The sequence below is a fragment of the Phocoena phocoena genome, chromosome X, assembly GCF_963924675.1.
Source record: "Phocoena phocoena chromosome X, mPhoPho1.1, whole genome shotgun sequence".
NCBI lineage: Eukaryota > Metazoa > Chordata > Mammalia > Artiodactyla > Phocoenidae > Phocoena > Phocoena phocoena.
In genome coordinates, this window is record NC_089240.1 from 16,626,110 (window position 1) to 16,642,816 (window position 16,707).

The 16,707-nt window shown below is 50.1% G+C and overlaps 1 protein-coding gene across 4 annotated transcripts in view; it reads right to left on the reverse strand.

The window, feature by feature from the left end:
- MAP7D2 (MAP7 domain containing 2) overlaps positions 1-16,707 on the reverse strand; it is a 104,177-nt gene that overhangs the window by 1,647 nt on the left and 85,823 nt on the right. For all 4 annotated transcript variants that reach the window (XM_065900441.1, XM_065900440.1, XM_065900439.1 and 1 more), the window contains 7 exons: positions 13,765-14,033; positions 13,055-13,187; positions 5,308-5,533; positions 4,450-4,554; positions 3,245-3,301; positions 2,715-2,793; positions 1,806-1,992 (listed from right to left, as the gene is read on the reverse strand). In XM_065900441.1, the coding sequence (XP_065756513.1) occupies positions 1,806-1,992; positions 2,715-2,793; positions 3,245-3,301; positions 4,450-4,554; positions 5,308-5,533; positions 13,055-13,187; positions 13,765-14,033 (1,056 nt within the window). The remainder of the gene's footprint in view (positions 1-1,805; positions 1,993-2,714; positions 2,794-3,244; positions 3,302-4,449; positions 4,555-5,307; positions 5,534-13,054; positions 13,188-13,764; positions 14,034-16,707) is intronic.

Consider the following 16,707-nt stretch of genomic DNA (forward strand, 5'->3'; position numbering starts at 1 on the left):
CCCCCGCCCCTCCCCCTCCCCCCCCCAACACCGCGGGCCTTGTCTCTCTCTCTCTCTCTCTCTCCTCTCCCTAGAGGTGGAAGGAGGAAGTTTCGTAGCGTGTCAACCAGAGGCCGAGCTCAGATAAGTGGTGGGCTGGGATCTGAGGTCCCCTCACCAGGAGTCTCTCGGAACAGCCAGAGTAGGGCTGCTGTCAGGTTTGTCTGGTTTTTTTTCTTCCTCCGTAAGAGCTTAGAGAAGAATCTAGAAAAACGAGTTGAACTGCAGAAGCTCAGATGATCTGTCTCCCTCACACTGAGCCTAGGTAAGGGGCGGCAGCTGACCTGACGCCACTTCTGGTGGCCCGGAGCCTGGGCAAACTGCTTCGTTAGTGGGAACACCCGCCCCATCTCCGCCTTGCCCACCTCCATTCCCAGGGTTTGAACAGCTGGTCAGAGCAGGCGGAGGACAGAATGGCGCCACAAGCTTAGGCGCTGCCCCCAGGAGTCACCATTCTCCAATGCAGAGGTGGCCACACCAAGAACGCAGTGCACACACAAAGCTCCTTCACTTCCTTGAGCCATGGCCAGTGCCAGGTCTCGTCCCGCCCCCCCCCCCCCACACCCCAGAGGCAGAAAGAATAAGCACAACTGCCTCGACATGGCGGTGGGAGGTATTGTGTTATCCTTTAAGATGCCCCAGCAGTTCCCTGCCCCCCCGGGGGCAGAGTGGCACCACTTACAGGAAGTCTGCCGTGACGGTGGCGGGTGGTGGCAAGGCCTGAGGAGGCCGTACTCTCAGGCTGCGCGGGACTCGCTCTCCTGGTGACAGGGCGGCTGGACCCTGGGTTTTCCCATATCTGGCTCAAGGCCAGGGTGCACGAGCTGGGATATTTACAGTCAGTGTGCCCTGGGAAAGGCTCTGCTCCCCACCTGCCTCCCCCCAGACTGAGGCTGAGTATTCACAGGCAAGGAGATAAGCGTAAGCTCCGGCAGGCTGGAGCTCTGGCAGAGCTTGTACAAAATACTGGCATTCCCTCCTGTCACAGAGAGGACCCCCAGCCCAACTGCCCTGCACTGCATTGTTCCAGCGCCTCTGCCCCAACCCCGGGCTAACTGAGCCCTCCTTTGGTCCAGGATTAATTCGCCAGACAATGTTATCCACAAACATATACCAGTTAAGAATTCCTTAAGTTGTTAGGATCTGAAAGCAAATTAGTTCCTTTATCAAGTTTCCAATGACAAGTTTACTTAAACATGAGACACTGGACACAGTGAGTGGGCTCTTTTGGTGCCCCACCCAGATCCCCTTTGCCTGTGGTTGCACCCACTCCCTAGCTGCTATGGGCTCACAGCTGCTGCCCTTCCTCTGGACAACTGCCTTTGGCTGATGGGAGCATATCCACCCTGGGTGCTCCACAGTCGATGGCTGACAAACACAGTGCCATGAAGGCCGCCTCCCTTACCGCAGTCAGAGCCCTCTCTGGTGGAAATCCATCCTCCAGAGTTCCACTGGGACCAGCTGAGACCAGATCCTTGCTTAGTGACTCCCCCTGCCCAATCCTGCTTCCCTCCCTTCCCTTTCTCCTGAGAACTCTCTTCTGATAAATCCCATGCCCTAGAATCCCTGTCCCAGGCTCTGTTTCTAGGGAACTCAACCCAAAACACGGATATTAATTTACCACTGTTAGCTTTCCTGAACGGCAACCGTATCTACTATAGGTGTGTAGAAAGATTTGGGTGTGGAAAAGATGAAGAGATCAACTAAGAGGTGGTAGAGGTATCTGGGGAGGAGATGAGGCTCAAATGCAAAAGCAGTGGACCTACCTCACATCCATAGACTGAACTTCTTCGGTTGAATCATCCAGACTGTTTGATTTCCCATCAAGGGCATCCAGGTGAACAAGTCCCCCAACTGGTTTAAGTCCATTAGCGAAAACATCTTGGGGGAAAGTCTCTGGGGCAGCACGTTCCACACCATTAACTTCCTGGCAGGTGTTCAAGCCATTGATTTCTGATGGAGAACACAAAGTCATTCTGTCAGTCATAAAATATCCCAAACGATGAAATAACAGGGGAAATACCTATAGAGGCAATGAATCCTCTACTTTACCAACAATGCAATATCTTTTGTAAAAAGAACCCCATGTAGTCACCTTCCCACCGGGAAGAGATGACAAATGACATCATCAGTGTCTGTGCAGGGCTCATGACCCACCCGGGAGGCTTGGTGTCATATGCCGTACAGGTCCCCGGGCTCTTGAGCCACAAGGCTAAAGAGAAATGTGAAGAGTCACTCTGAGATGGGGATGTGTTTTCTGACTTTGGCTGCCATGAAATAGTCCAACCTGAGGAGCTTTAAGTACATGATAGAAAAGAGCTGGACTATCTAGAACTCTGGAAGGCAGAAGAAACTGCCGTAGAACAACAGAGTCAGTTCTTAACAGAACCTGACCAGCAATTAAGCTTCCCGGAAAGCAGCCCGGAAAGCAGCCCGGCCAGCAGATGGCCTGGCTCCGGCACTGGGATTATTAGAGTAACTGAGGAACCCGCCGGTTTCCAAGTGGACCTGACAGACCTGTGCTGGAGATGGAAACTCCACAAGGGAGGGAAAAGTGCGCAGGCCCCTTGCACTAATAAAGCTCTTAGGACCCGTGGGTGCTAGTCTCCCACAGGAAGCGCCATGAGCCCTCACCTCCTGAAAGGAAGAACCTAAGAACGAGACCCCAAGCTCACCTATTTTGTTGGGGACAACTGGTTTTGTCTTATTTTCCACACACACAGCAGGCTGAAGCTCCACTTTCGGGTCTTCTTTCTGAAAACAAATAGAGGGAAGGTTGGCTTTATGTAGAAAGTTAAGTGCTTTTGAAAAGTATCAGAGGATATTTGGAACCATGCTGGGCCAACTGTCTGCTCCACGGTAATTCTTTGAATTTTCTGAGGTTATTACAAATCAGCTATGTTTCCCTTATTAATATGCCACCATTCTCTTTTTTGATCTGTGGACTATAATGCTTCTCCCTGCATCCCTACCCCCATTTCCCTGAGGACATTTTTTGTTAACACCCCATCTCTGAAATCCCTCTCTCAGACTCCTCTTTCCTTTCAGGGACCTACAGCCTCCTTAATCTAGCCAGGAACAAAGCAAGGAAGAGCCTATTTTTTTCTGGTTAATCCTCTCTGAGACCTACAGTGTCACTGAATATATTCCACCATTCTGTTCTTCTCAGAACATGAATTATGAAAATGGTACTCTGAATGCCTACCTTCACTTCCAGAGACACATCACTCTTCCTTGTTCTCTTCATAATTTCATCTATTCTCTGGGAACCAAAAAGAAGCAGGTACATATACAAGTAAGCCGGGTCTATACGCAATTTCACATTCCTCACAAAATTTGTAAAAAAGAAACATCAGCAGAGGATAATGTGTATAGAAAGGTTTTTCCATTGATTTTGCAGACATACACCTCTGCCATACGAACACGGTCAAATGCTTAAGGAGTGAACCAGTTAAGTATCTAGAATCAACAATTTATATCCCATCTTTCTCCTTCCTCTCCTTAAGTTACCTAGAAAGCAACACGTCACTACCTGCCATTCAAGAGGACCACCCTAAAGAAAGCCAAGCTGCGGTGCAGAAGGGGAGGCCACAGATTGGACACCGTGAGAATGGACCTTTATAATCAGCCTCCTTAAACCCTTTACCCGTAATTAAATGGCCTAAACACCCCAATTAAAAGACAAAAACTGTCAAACTGGATTAAAATAACAAATCCTGACCATATGCTGTTTATAAGAGGCACATTTATAAGGACACGTAGGTTCAAAGTGAAAAAATTTATCATGCAGGTGCTAATCACAAAAAGGCTGACAAAGTAGACTTTAAGAAATATTACTAGAGATAAAGAAGGATGTTTCAGGGCTTCCCTGGTGGCGCAGTGGTTGAGAGTCCGCCTGCCGATGCAGGGGACATGGGTTCGTGCCCCGGTCCGGGAAGATCCCACGTGCCACAGAGCGGCTGGGCCCGTGAGCCATGGCCGCTGAGCCTGCGTGTCTGGAGCCTGTGCTCCGCAACAGGAGAGGCCACGACAGTGAGAGGCCCACGTACCGCAAAAAAAAAGAAGGATGTTTCATAATGATAAAATGGTAATTCAATGGGAAAATTTAATAATTTGAAATATAAATCCACCTAACAGTAGAGCTTCAAATTATGTATATAAAAACAAAAATGTATAGAACTGGAAGGAGTAGTGGAGAAATCCATAATCACAGATGGAGCTTTCAATACCCCTCTCTCAGTAAATGAAAGAATAAGATGACAGAAAACTAATAAAGACACAACAGTATGATCAACGAAATCAACCTAAATAACAATTCTAAGAGCACCGTACCCAACAACTGCAGAACATAACTGGACTCACTTCCTGTCCCTGCCTCACCCTAAGTACTCCTGATCCCTTAGCCCTTACCTTCTTCCTCTCCAGTCGCTCCTGTTCAATCTGCAGCATGATCTGCTCTCTTTCTAGACGCATCTGTTTAGCTGCCTCCTGGGCCTTTGCTTCTGCTGCTTCCTTCTGGTAGAAACGTGTAAAAGAAGGGATAGGCTTTACTAAGCTGAAGAAAACGCTAGTTAATTCCCTGGGGTTTGCACCTATATTCCTCCACCTCATCATCTACCGAAAAGTGGGTGCTGCTCCAATATTCAACGTGGATTTATACAGCCTGCTCTACGACACAGCAGACATGGTTGGGTCTTACTCATATGACCTCGGTCCACCATGCAAATCACCTGCAGACATTCTGCGTACAAGGTCAAGGTCTTTTTGTGTCTGAGGGTAGTCTCTGGCCATAAGTATGCATGTGGCTAGAAATTTCAGGAAGTTAATTTCCCCTCAGTGACCTGCAACCATAAGGGGCAGGACTTGGAAGACAAATAACCTAGTTTCCTCACCACCCAGGGGGATAATCCTAAGGCATGGTCCACAGTCTCTCAGGGAGTTCCACAGTGAGCAAGTTCCAGCTGCCCGCAGTAACCCACTCACCAATGTGCTTTCCTCTCACTCCCCTACCAGCTTCCTGCGATCATCTCCCAAATAAACTACTGGCACCCAAGTTCTCATCCGGGGTCTGCCTTCGGGGGAACCCAAACGGACATACAGCAAATACTACCAAGTTCACTTCTGTTGCCCAAAGTAACTCATATTTATTAACTAGCCCAGTTAAAGAAAAACTTCAAGTAAACATTATGAGTCATCCAAATTTAACTAATTTTACCTAATACTAACTAAGGCCCTTAAGGAAAGTCTATATAAAGATTTGCACAGTACCTGCTTTTCAATCATGGCCTTTTCCTGCTTTTCTTTTTCTTGCTTTTCCTTTTCTTGCTCTTCTTTCAACAGCAGCTCCTCCTTGGCCCTCCGCTTGGCCTCCTCTGCCGCCTTCCTTTTCTCTTCTTCCTCCTGCCGCTTCTTCTCCTCTTCCTGCTTACGGGCTGCTTCTTCTAGGCGAAGTCTTTCCCCCTCTGCCTTTCTTTGCAATTCCTCTCTCTCCAGCCTTTTGAGAACATAAATGATGTTAGGAGACAACGACGACGTGCCCAAAAGGTACACTACCAAGAGCTGTGTGCCAACAGTAGAGCATAACACTTGACACTGTCACAGACACATGCATATGAGTTAGCATCCACTTAAGAAAATGACTCACATCCTTCTCAGAAAGCCACTCCAGTCCATACGGTTACCAAAAAAAATAATAAGCAAAGTGGACTTTAAATTCTGTGATACCCAGAGTAATAATGTATTGATTTGTGAATAGACCGTAATGAAGACACAGATGTTCCCTAGCCAATTTACAAATGACCACAGGCCCATCATTCTTTTTTTTTTTTGCGGTACGCGGGCCTCTCACTGTTGTGGCCTCTCCCGTTGTGGAGTACAGGCTCCGGACGCGCAGGCTCAGCGGCCATGGCTCACGGGCCCAGCCACCCCGCGGCATGGGGGATCCTCCCGGACCGGGGCACGAACCCGTGTCCCCTGCATCGGCAGGCGGACTCTCAACCACTGCGCCACCAGGGAAGCCCCCATCATTCTTACTGAATGAGAATTCCTTAAAAACTGAGTAGGATAAATATTTAAAACCAACTTAAATGCACTACCAAATGTAAAATAGATAGTTAGTGGGAAGCAGCTGCATAGCACAGGGAGATCAGCTCGGTGCTTTGTGACCACCTAGAGGGGTGGGATAGGGACGGTGGGAGGGAGACGCAAGAGGGAGGGGATAAGGGGATATATGTATACGGTATAGCTGATTCACTTTGTTATACAGCAGAAACTAACACACCATTGTAAAACAATTATACTCCAATAAAGATGTAAAAAAAAAAAACCAACTTAGGCTAGAAAAAAAAAAGAAAAATACCCTCGAAGTGTCTCAGTGACTCTCACATCTGTGCCAGTCAGCAATTTGAGAGCAGTGACTAGGAGCTCAAAAAGTTCACTTTGGTTTTAATTAGTATGTGACTTCTGAAGCAGCAAATGGAAGAAAATGCTCAACAGAAACTTGACATTTAAGGAATTAAAGCATCTATTTTCCATTTATCTTGGCATTCTTTAAAAAAAATTTTAGCTTTTATTCTTTGCTAAATGAAAATTAAATGGCGTTTAGACATTTTTCATCCACAGATGAATGGTCAGCGATGTAACGATAAAGAGCTTAAGCAGTGAGGGAAAACTCTGTAAAGTCTAAGTGCTTGTTTTTACATTTCTAACGTTCTTCCTGCTCATGTGTGTCACTTTCCTCTTCTATGAAAAAATGTGGATAACTATACTCATTTTGCAGTGAGTTACTGACTGGCAATGTGCCACATGGGCAAGACCAAGACTGCATTCTGATTGTGCCACTTGCTGTGTGACCCTTCCTTGGAAAGTCACTCAACATTTCTGATGCCCATTTTAAAAAAATGGGAATAGCTATATTACTGGCTCCTCGACATCACTGTGGGAATTAAATGAGATAATGGGAAGCACTTAGCACAATGCCTAGTCCTGGGCAGATTCTCAAATGCTAGTCTGTTTTACAATTTAAAATGAACGCTCTCTTCAATTCCCAGTGTCCTTTTAAGCGCATCTGTAAATGTGTATGTTTTTCAGAAATTATCTTTATTTGGAAGCATGTACCACTGACTTACTGGGGCGCTGGTATATTGTTATAAATGATCAAGACTTAAAAAGAACATCCTTCCACCCTAACGGTTGGCTTTAGGAATCACGGAGGCAATTAGCCTATGTGCTACCAAAGAAATATTTTAAAAGGTAAAAAAATACACAAAGATATTAGCCTAAAACTACAATGGGACATGACAGTGTATTCTATGTTCACAGAGGGTGCAGTGCCTAAAAGCTGGAACAACTGAAATTACTAACAAATATTCTGGAGAACTTTGGAGAAGAGCATTATGGGGCCTAGTCAGAAAGAAACTCACCAGTTCTTAGATTCCTCAATGAAAGACTAGGATGCCCAACACAGGATTATAAAAACCGGATGTGTCAATAACAAAACTTCTCCCAAGGTTAATCAGAGCACTGTTTTAGTATTTCTCTCTCTTTTAAGGAGCCAGTTGTGACTGTCTTAGAGAAGTTAATACACAAAGGATGTGTATATAAATTAACCCACAAGCTACTTCATCCTTAGGATCTGAAAAGCCACTCGGTTTCTTCCATTTTGCCATGAGGACTTCAGAGGTGCTCGATGCATAGCCATGCAGTAACACATCCTCTTAGCCCCTAGGTCTCCATAATCCCCGTCATCACCCACAACATAAATTCCTCCCCACAGGCCCATAAGCCCCTACAGACAAAATTCCCTCCATTTAACCACACTCTGCTTCCCCCAAAGTAGCTAAAAACTAGCTTTCCCTGTGTGAAACCAAGTCTCTCAAAATCCTCTCCAAGAATAAACATTCTTTCTCTCCCTGCTTAACGAACCAGAGAGGACGTGGCAGTGTCATTTCCCCAGCGCCCCTCTGCTGCCGGCAGCCCGACCCCACTGCCCTTGCCGTCATTACCGGCTCCCTCCGGAGCTCACCAGACCCATGTGTACTTCTGTCACCCCCGCCCGTCCTTGCTCCTGCCACCCACCCCAAACCTACCCCCCTTCCTCACCAGGTAGAAAGTACCAGAAAGCTGTGCACTGTAGTCATCATTCAGTGGATGCATCCCTCATCCCCGTTCCCAGCCACCGGTGAGGGTCTTCTGTGTAACGACCCCCATCTCTCAAGCTCCAGACGCCGGCCCCCTCTCGTCCCACCGTCTCACATTTGCACCATGTCCCTGACTCATGTTCAGTCTCGACTCATTCAATCTCCGGATGAGTATGTGGGTTTTACTTTCTCCCTTCCTTACGTGCTTAAAAGTTTTCATTTAAAAAAGCTTAACCTTCAACGTCCTAACCTTCCCCTTCTTTGATCTGCCCTCACCCGTCCCTCGCCGCCTTCTCTCCTGACCGGCCCCGGGCAGCTATGTGCCGTCCCTGCATCCGCTCCCTCTTCTCTCAGGGCGCCCAGGCTGCCCAGCCACTGAGCATCTGTGGGATGGCATGGGGGCCACTCTGGGCCCTCCTGGGTTGTCAACACTGGTTGAAGTAAGGCCCAGACAAGGCCGACTGGTCATCTTTCCCTGGACCTCAGCCGCCACGCCAGCCAGCCATCCTCATCTCCCAGACCCCCAGGGGAACAGTCCAAACCTCCACTTTTCCACCGTCTTCCACATCCTCTTTAGTCGATGGCATCATCAACCACTTTACAGAGAAGACCGGGGCCACCTGATCTGGGCTTCCTAAACTTCACTCCTCTACAGCATTCCTGCTCAGAAAATGCCCCCTTTTTTCTGCTTAGATGCAAAGGATTATAAATGCCACCAACCACACTATTAATTCCACACATAGCCCCGCACCCGAGTTCCTTCCACCGTCCCCCTCTCTTCCTTCCATCGCTTTGCCCTTCTACACGGACCTTCCCACGGCCTGCAAAACACTCAGGCCTCAGGCATCCCAAGCAACTCTCCTCTGTCCCCTCTCCCCTGCATTCTGCTGATGCTCAGGGCCTCTGCCATCTCACCTCTGTCAAGCTGCTTATGTCTCCTCCCCTCTCCATGATTTCCCCCAAACCTCCATTCATGTCCTAAACCCCAAGACCAACGGCCTTTCCTCAGCCTCGACACGTCTCGCAGGTGCAGGCGGCATGCGACTTCCCTCCTGTGAGGGCCTGGCTCTCCTTTCCTGACTCGGCCGCCACCCCCCGCACCGGACGGGCCCTGCCTGCCCAGCTCTTACTCCGACAGTCCACCACCCAGAGGCTCAACCGACGAGCTGCCAGGGCTGAGCGGCGCCAGGACCTCTGCCGGCAGGGCCGGGCCCAGGCCAAATCTTGCACAGACACTGAGCTGCAGCCTGGCTAGGTGACCCTGCTGATGGAGGGTGCCTAACTCAACTATCTTTCCACTTGGGCCCACAGCAGCTATCTTAACTTCTTAACGTGACTCATTTCGGAATCCCAGTAAGATCTCTTTGCTTCTAGTTTCTGCCAGTGCCTTCCCCGGGGCGGACCCAGGGTCTAGGGTTTCTTGCTCCACGAATCCTGATTTCTATCTTGGGCCATCCACGAGCCCAGGCACTGTGCCCTGTTCTGCATGCTTCCACGAGAGCCCCAGGGTCACTGCTAGCGGGGACTGGACCAGCGCTTGCTCTTCTTCCGGGCCCAGCTGTCTGGGCACCTTGTCAGCCCTTCTGCTCTGAGCAGTCTCATCCCTGACTTGGATGGCGTTTTCCCCACCAGTCTGTGACAGTGATTGGCTTTCCACGGTTTGGCTCAAGTATCTTTATTTTCTTTATATTCTCTCATCTGGCAACTACATTTGTGTGGCTTCAACTACCGACTCTTAAGCACAAAACAGGAGTGAGGATGATCTTATCCCAAGAGGTGTCCGCTGTGTTCCAGGCCCTGGTTGTGTGGTACTGTACTTTCTCACCTCCCACGTGGTGCTAGCAAAGCTTCATATTCTGGCAAGAGAGAGGAAAACTGATTTTGAGTCAAGGGTATTGCTCTCATTTTTACCTAGGCCCCAGGCTTCAATTCCATTTCTAATCACCTGGATATCTTGCAGGCACCTTAAACTTAGTTTATCTACAATCAAATGGCTTGTTTTTACCCTCTGAAGTCAATTCCTTCTGTCCTTCCTTTATCTGTCATTGGGTGTACCATTCTCCTATGCTTAGAATCAAACCTTGGCGTCGACTTTGAATGGGCCCATTTCTGTGGAACCCGCCTTCACTCCTCCAGCTCGAGCTCCACCACACTGCACTGCCTTCTCTTAACCCACGATTGCAATGGCTTCTCATCTGGGCCTCTTCCTACTTCTCTACCTTTCCTGTATGTTTACTGAGCGCCAGCACCAGTGATCCAAAGACTGTACCCCGGCCAAGGTGCTTAGTTGGGGGAAGTAGGCCTGTGAACAAATGAGGAGGCTCTGTGATCAGCCGATCAGCCGACCAGCCGGGCTGGGTGGGCGAAGAGGGGGAGAGGTCTGTTCTCTCCCAGGGGCAGGGCTGGAAAGGCTTGCAGACAGGGAGCAGTGCTTGACCCGAGTCGGACAATGGAAAATGTGTCTGCTGACAAGGAGCTCGAGGCCACGGGAGGCAGCGTGAAAGCAGATGAGGAGGTGTGGACCTGCAGGAGACAGGGGTGCTCAGGCCGTGGCAGGCCTCCTGTGGGCAGGGGAATCACCAGCTTGTTAAAGGACAGGAGCAGGACAATGACACTTATTTGAGAACAGGCACTGGGGACACAGCGTGGACAGTGGATGAGCTCCGGGAGACCTAGAGCGGGGAGCTCACTGCGGATGCCACACACACAGTCCAGGTCAGAGACCACAGGGGCCAGAGCTCAGGAGGGGAGGAGGGGCTGGAGGGGAAGGGAGACGAGAGAGATGCTAGAGGCGGCCGAGACAGACCTGACAGGGGACGGGACACTGACGAGGAAGGAGAGGGGAAGTTGAGAGCTGGCTCGGACACATCTGATCTGGTTGCCTGGAGACATGGAGGACTGAGCTTGTGAAAGGAAAAGGAAGTCTGCGAGAAAGACAGTAAGGTCTGCTTTGGAAATGCTCAATTTGAGATGCGTGTGGGACACGCTTAAAGGAAAGCATAAAGCAGTTGGTAATACTGCCTGCAGGTTCTAGACCAGTGCTAGCCAACAGACCTTTCTGTGATGAGGGAAACGTTCTAGAGATTTGTGTAGTCCGATATGGTAGCCACTAGCCATGTAGCTACTGAGCACTTGAAATGTGGCCATACGGCTGGGGAACTGAATTGGACTTGATCTTAGTATATTTCCATTCCGGTGGCCGCCTGAGACTAGAGGCGGTGGTACTGGACAGCACAGGCTCAGAAGGCATCAGTACCCATGTGTGATTTAATGCCTCCCTTGTACCAGAAAGTATTGAAGGTTTACAGAGCAAGATGAAATTGGCTTCAGAAATAGATGGTAAAACAAGGCAAAGAAGAGATGAGGGTAGAAAGGGAGATGAGAGCAGAGTTGGGTTAGCACCCCAAATGCTGAGCCTGAGGACACTGCTGTGAAATGCGAGCCCCAAACTTTTGAAGCCAGAGGAAGCTGGCAGCGCGATGGGGGCGCGGGCCGGGCAGGAGGGCGCAGCGCTGCTCGGGAAGGGCTTGTCAGGTGAAGCTGGCCAAGGACTGAGGGCTGGGAGCCCAGGTGATGCGTGAGGGGCTGAGCGGGAGACAGAGGAGACTGAGAAGGAGAGGCCAGAGAAGCAAGGGTGAGCGCGACACGGTCAAAGCCAACCAAGAAATGGATTAGGAGTCCGGCAATTAGGAGGAATTGTGAGCGTGAGGTCTGCAGACTGAGTGCGAGTAGAGGAAACAGAGACAGGCAGTACAGTCAATTCTTTGAGGAGCTGCGCTGTGAAGGCAACGGGAGAGGGTGCTGGCTGGAAGGCAGGGAGCTGCACCTTCCTTAGCACAAGCTACAGGCACGCGACTCACCTGCTCAGGGCCCGCGCATCCCAAGCCCTGTCACTGAGGTCCTGCGACTCATCCTCCTCTCCCGGGACCTCCCTTCACACATCCTGCGGCCCACCCAACCCAGCCCAAGCACACCACTCAGTAAAAAGACCTGCGGCTGTTGACCAAAAGGATGGAGGTGGGAAAATCATCAGAGAAGTCCAGAGTTCGAAGAAGGAACCAGCCAGACCTCCCCCCTCCTCCTTCAAAGAAATAAATCAGCAGAAGTGTAATGACAGACCACAAAAGACTTGCCAAGGTCACTTAAGGATGAAGAATATTCTATTACTGATTAAACTCAGCGCCATAGCTGAGTGAAACACGGCAACGTGGCTGGCTCCCTGTCACGTTAGATCCTCTCAACAGTACTGGACTGTACTCTGTGATTATCCTAAGAGCTTCCTTTATCAATTTAATGATAAAATCTACCTTGCCCTTCAACATGCATTTCTCTCTGAATACTAAGACCAGAATAGGCAGAACCGTCTGTATTTTGATCAAGTGCCCCAGGGGTCAATGCAGTGGTTCTCAAAGTCTGGTGAGCTACTGAAGCGGGACACGGCCTGGGCCTGTGTATTTTCACCGCAACGCCTGACTGACTCTGACACCCTCCAAAGTTTAGGGACCACTGCCATGACATCTTCTTTCGTGCTCCAGGATGGGAGTCCCCGTACCTCGTGTCTCATGGCCTATGAGGTCGGCTTCGGCCCCAGCTAGGAGTCTCTGCTCAACCCTCCTTTCTCTTACCTGGGGGTGAGAGTTAGAATAATTTGGGGGAAAAAAAACACGATTCAGGAAGCAGAATCAAGATGTCTACATCCGGAACCTCCTGTCTTTTCAGGGAGAACGTCACTCTATAAACAAAACTCAAACTCCTTTGATAGCTCTACGAGGCCTGGCTGGTCCTAGAGGGTATGCCGAGAACAGGGGCTGTCGGTAACACCGATATCCAGGAGCTGGGAGTTTCCGCGGTCTCAGAAGGCCTGAGCACCCCCATACCTGTCTTGCTCTTCCTTCTCCAGACGTTCTTGCTGCTCCTGTTCCTTCTGCAGCCGGGCCTGTCGTCTCTTTTCGGCCAGCATCTTTGTGGCCTCTCCTGCATCAGTGGTGCCCGCTGTGGGCTTCCACGAGGCTGCATTGGAGGAAAAGATCAAGGGAAATGAAACAGTGACTGCACTCACACGGCAGCTACCACTTGGAATTGAAAAATCCAACCCAGTGGGTGATGGGAAATGCTGCCAAGACCAGCACAATCAGCCACCAAGCAGAGAGGCTGCAACAGGCTGGCTGTGACCCTGGATGCGTTCCACCATGGAGGGCAGTGGAGAGGCGACGAGGAGAGACAGGGTCACCGGCAAGTCCCAAGGCAGCCACCACCGCTGCGCCTATCTGGATGAACTCACCGCAGCTGTCACGGAAGCTTCAAGGACTAAAGGAAGACCCTCTCTGTGGGAAAGGCAGATGCTGGCTGGATGCAGCTGAGCGCCCCCGTGGGCTTCCACAGCTAGGAGCAGCGTCAGCCCCTCAGCCTCCTCTGCCAGGAGACCCTCAGGAGAGCGAGGGGAAGGACTCGGGGCAACGTGCAAGCCTGAGAAAGTGGCACGAGGGCATGGAGTTGTCTCCGGGAAAAATCCCCGTCTCTCCCCCCAACCCGAGACTCCCGCGTGCGTGGAGTCAGAGGGAGAAGCGGCTGGGCGAGGAGGGCCTACCTCCACCGCCCTCGGCCTTCCCTGCCGTGGCCTCATGCTTCTCGGTGGCGTGCCTGTCTGCTACGTGCTTCTCTGGGGCCTCCTCCCCAGGCGGGCCGGCTGCCTGCTGAGCCAGGGTGCCCTCCCTTTCCTTGTTGCTCTTCTCTTTCTCTGCTTTCTTCTTGGGTGTTTCCTGGCCGGAAAAGGCGGGGAGGTGGTACTTCACCGGAGACCCTGGGTATGGCGGCTTCACGTTCTTTGGAGACTGCGGATATGCTTTTGAAGTTGCCCTGGAAAACCAAAACCACGCCAGAAGATGATTACCGGGCCTGACCACAGAACCCTCTGTTCCAAAGACACCTGGTTCCAAAAAGTTGAACAATTTCATCCTTCAAGGCAAACAAATGTAAGGCGGAGCACACACTCAGAAGTCCCTGAAGTAGGACTTCCCTGGTGGTGCAGTGGATAAGAATCCGCCTGCCAATGCAGGGGACACAGGTTCAAGCCCTGGTCCGGGAAGATCCCACATGCTGTGGAGCAACTAAGCCCACACGCCACAACTACTGAAGCCCACGCACCTAGAGCCCGTGCTCTGCAACAAGAGAATCCACCGCAACGAGAAGCCCGCGCACCACAACGAAGAGTAGCGCCCGCTCGCCGCAACTAGAAAAAGCCTGCGCGCAGCAACGAAGACCCAACGCAGCCAAAAATAAATAAATAAATAAATAAGAAGTCCCTGAAGTATTATCACCCTAACAGGAACATATGGTATCTAGAACATGTCCCTGGTGGAAGGGACAATGTTTTAGGAAGCCCAGCCAACGACGTCATGTCTGAATTTCACTTAAGTTTGACGACAACATAAGAATAAAGTGTTAGGCATTTTCCTACCTCCTCTTTTTAGAGGAGCACCAGGGTTGCATCTGGCTTCAGCATATGGCAACGAACGAGCCTGCTCCCATTTTTGTCTATTATGGCAAAATACAAACAACATGAACTTTACCATCTTAACCACTTTGAAGTGTACAGTTCAGTGGCATTAAGTACATTCACACTGTGGTACAACCATCCCCATCGTCCATCTCCAGAACTCTGTACTCTTTAAACGCTAACTCCATACTCCCGCCTCTCCCCAGCCCCTGGCAACCACCTTTCCACTTTCTGTCTCCAGGAATTTGACAATTCCGCATACCTCATAGAAGTGGAATCATACAGTATTTGCCCTTTTGTGTCCGGCTTATTTCCCTCTGCATCTGTTGGAAGAAGGTCCATTACAGGTGTGCTGGCCTAGGCCTGGCTCCTGGTGACCACTGGCTGCTGGTGATGTGGATAACAGCCTAGCTTTAGTTGCCGAGTGCACCCAAAGTTCGCGCAGGGGTGTGACATTTGTACAGAGTACTTTTAGAAGAGCATAAAGTAATCTGTTCGTGCATTACACACTGTCACTCTCAACCCTGTAGCAGGCTGAACCATATGAAAGTGCTAATGTTCAACCATTTGTGATCTATAAAAACAGCAATAAAAATGGCAACTCAACATAATATTAAAGGCCAATTTCTCACCAGAGACCTAAAGACTTTCCTAATCAGATCCTGGTGGTAAGGAAAAAATATAATCAGATCAACATTAAACTTGGTCTTGAGCTGGAAAATAATCCTCAAGTTGTATGTGGACTGGAAAAGATGCAGGCCAGTTTTCCAATGATGCTCTCATGGTAAAAGCCCAGCTCCGGGCGCCAAGGAGAACACGTTTTCTCACTTAATGCCAGGCTGAGGGCCACACAATGACCCCATGAATACGACTTGAACATGATCTGAATTTTTAAAATTCAGTTATTTCAGCATCAACCATTTTACTGATATGGAATCAGTCCAGGCCCCACTTCCATGGTGGTCTGTCCACCCCTCTCTGGCAGTCTGCTCCGTAGCTGGACCACTGTGACCCCAGAAAGAATTACTTCATACTCGCCACACCAACTTCCCTTGTGCCACCATTCTGTTAGGCCTAGACCCACACAGAACCCCCATGACACCTCGTCCACGTGGACGGTGCCTCCTCTTTGCAGACCGTTCTCCCTCTGCCCTGGGGCTCAGCCAACTCAGGCCCCACCATTCCCGAGGGACCTCTTGACAAGCAGGCATTTCTATATAACCTTGGTTTTCTACTTTTTTTCCTAGACCCTAACCACATAAAAGCCAGGCACAGAATCCTCTTGCTTCTTCAATATACGTATGCATATGTACCAGGGTTTCTCAATCCTGCCATGACATTTGGTGCTGAATCATTCCTTGCTGTGGAGCTATTCTGTGCACTGTTTTGCAGCATCCCTGGCCTCAACCCGCTAGATGCCAGTAGCAATCTCCACTCCCCGCAACCCACCCCAGGTTGTGACAATCGAAAATGTCTGCAGACACTGTCAAATGTCCCTGCAGGGGCAAGATCACCCCCAGCTGAGAACCACTGAGGTGAGACATACATATAGCACCCCCCCACGCCCCTTCTATCTGTATAAAGCAGGTAAAAGTGGTGCTGCTCTGGTTGAGGGGCAGTGTCCTAATCCCCACACCCCCCGAGGCCCGCCTATGAGTCTCCTGAGAGCCCTGGCTTGAGAGGGAATCATCAGGGCCTTCTGTGTTCAGATAGCCAGGGTCGCACCTGGATCCCTCCCCCAGTGATCTGGAGCTCACACTCCCTCTAGCACCCTCCAAAACTGTGTCCACGCTTCCTGAGGGCTGTCTGCACACCAGCCCCTGTGCTGCTAAGTGTATTTGTGTATGTATGCGTGTATACGTGTATGTCTCTTTTAGTTGTCAAAAACTGGTATGACACAGGTACTATTATTAGGGTCACTTTATGGAGGAGGAAGCGGGCTTAGAGAGGTTAAGTAAGCCGCGGAACTGCAGTCTGTGCCCATGACTCCCTGACTCCACTTCTTCCAACTTGGCCCTACTCCCTGTGTCGCAA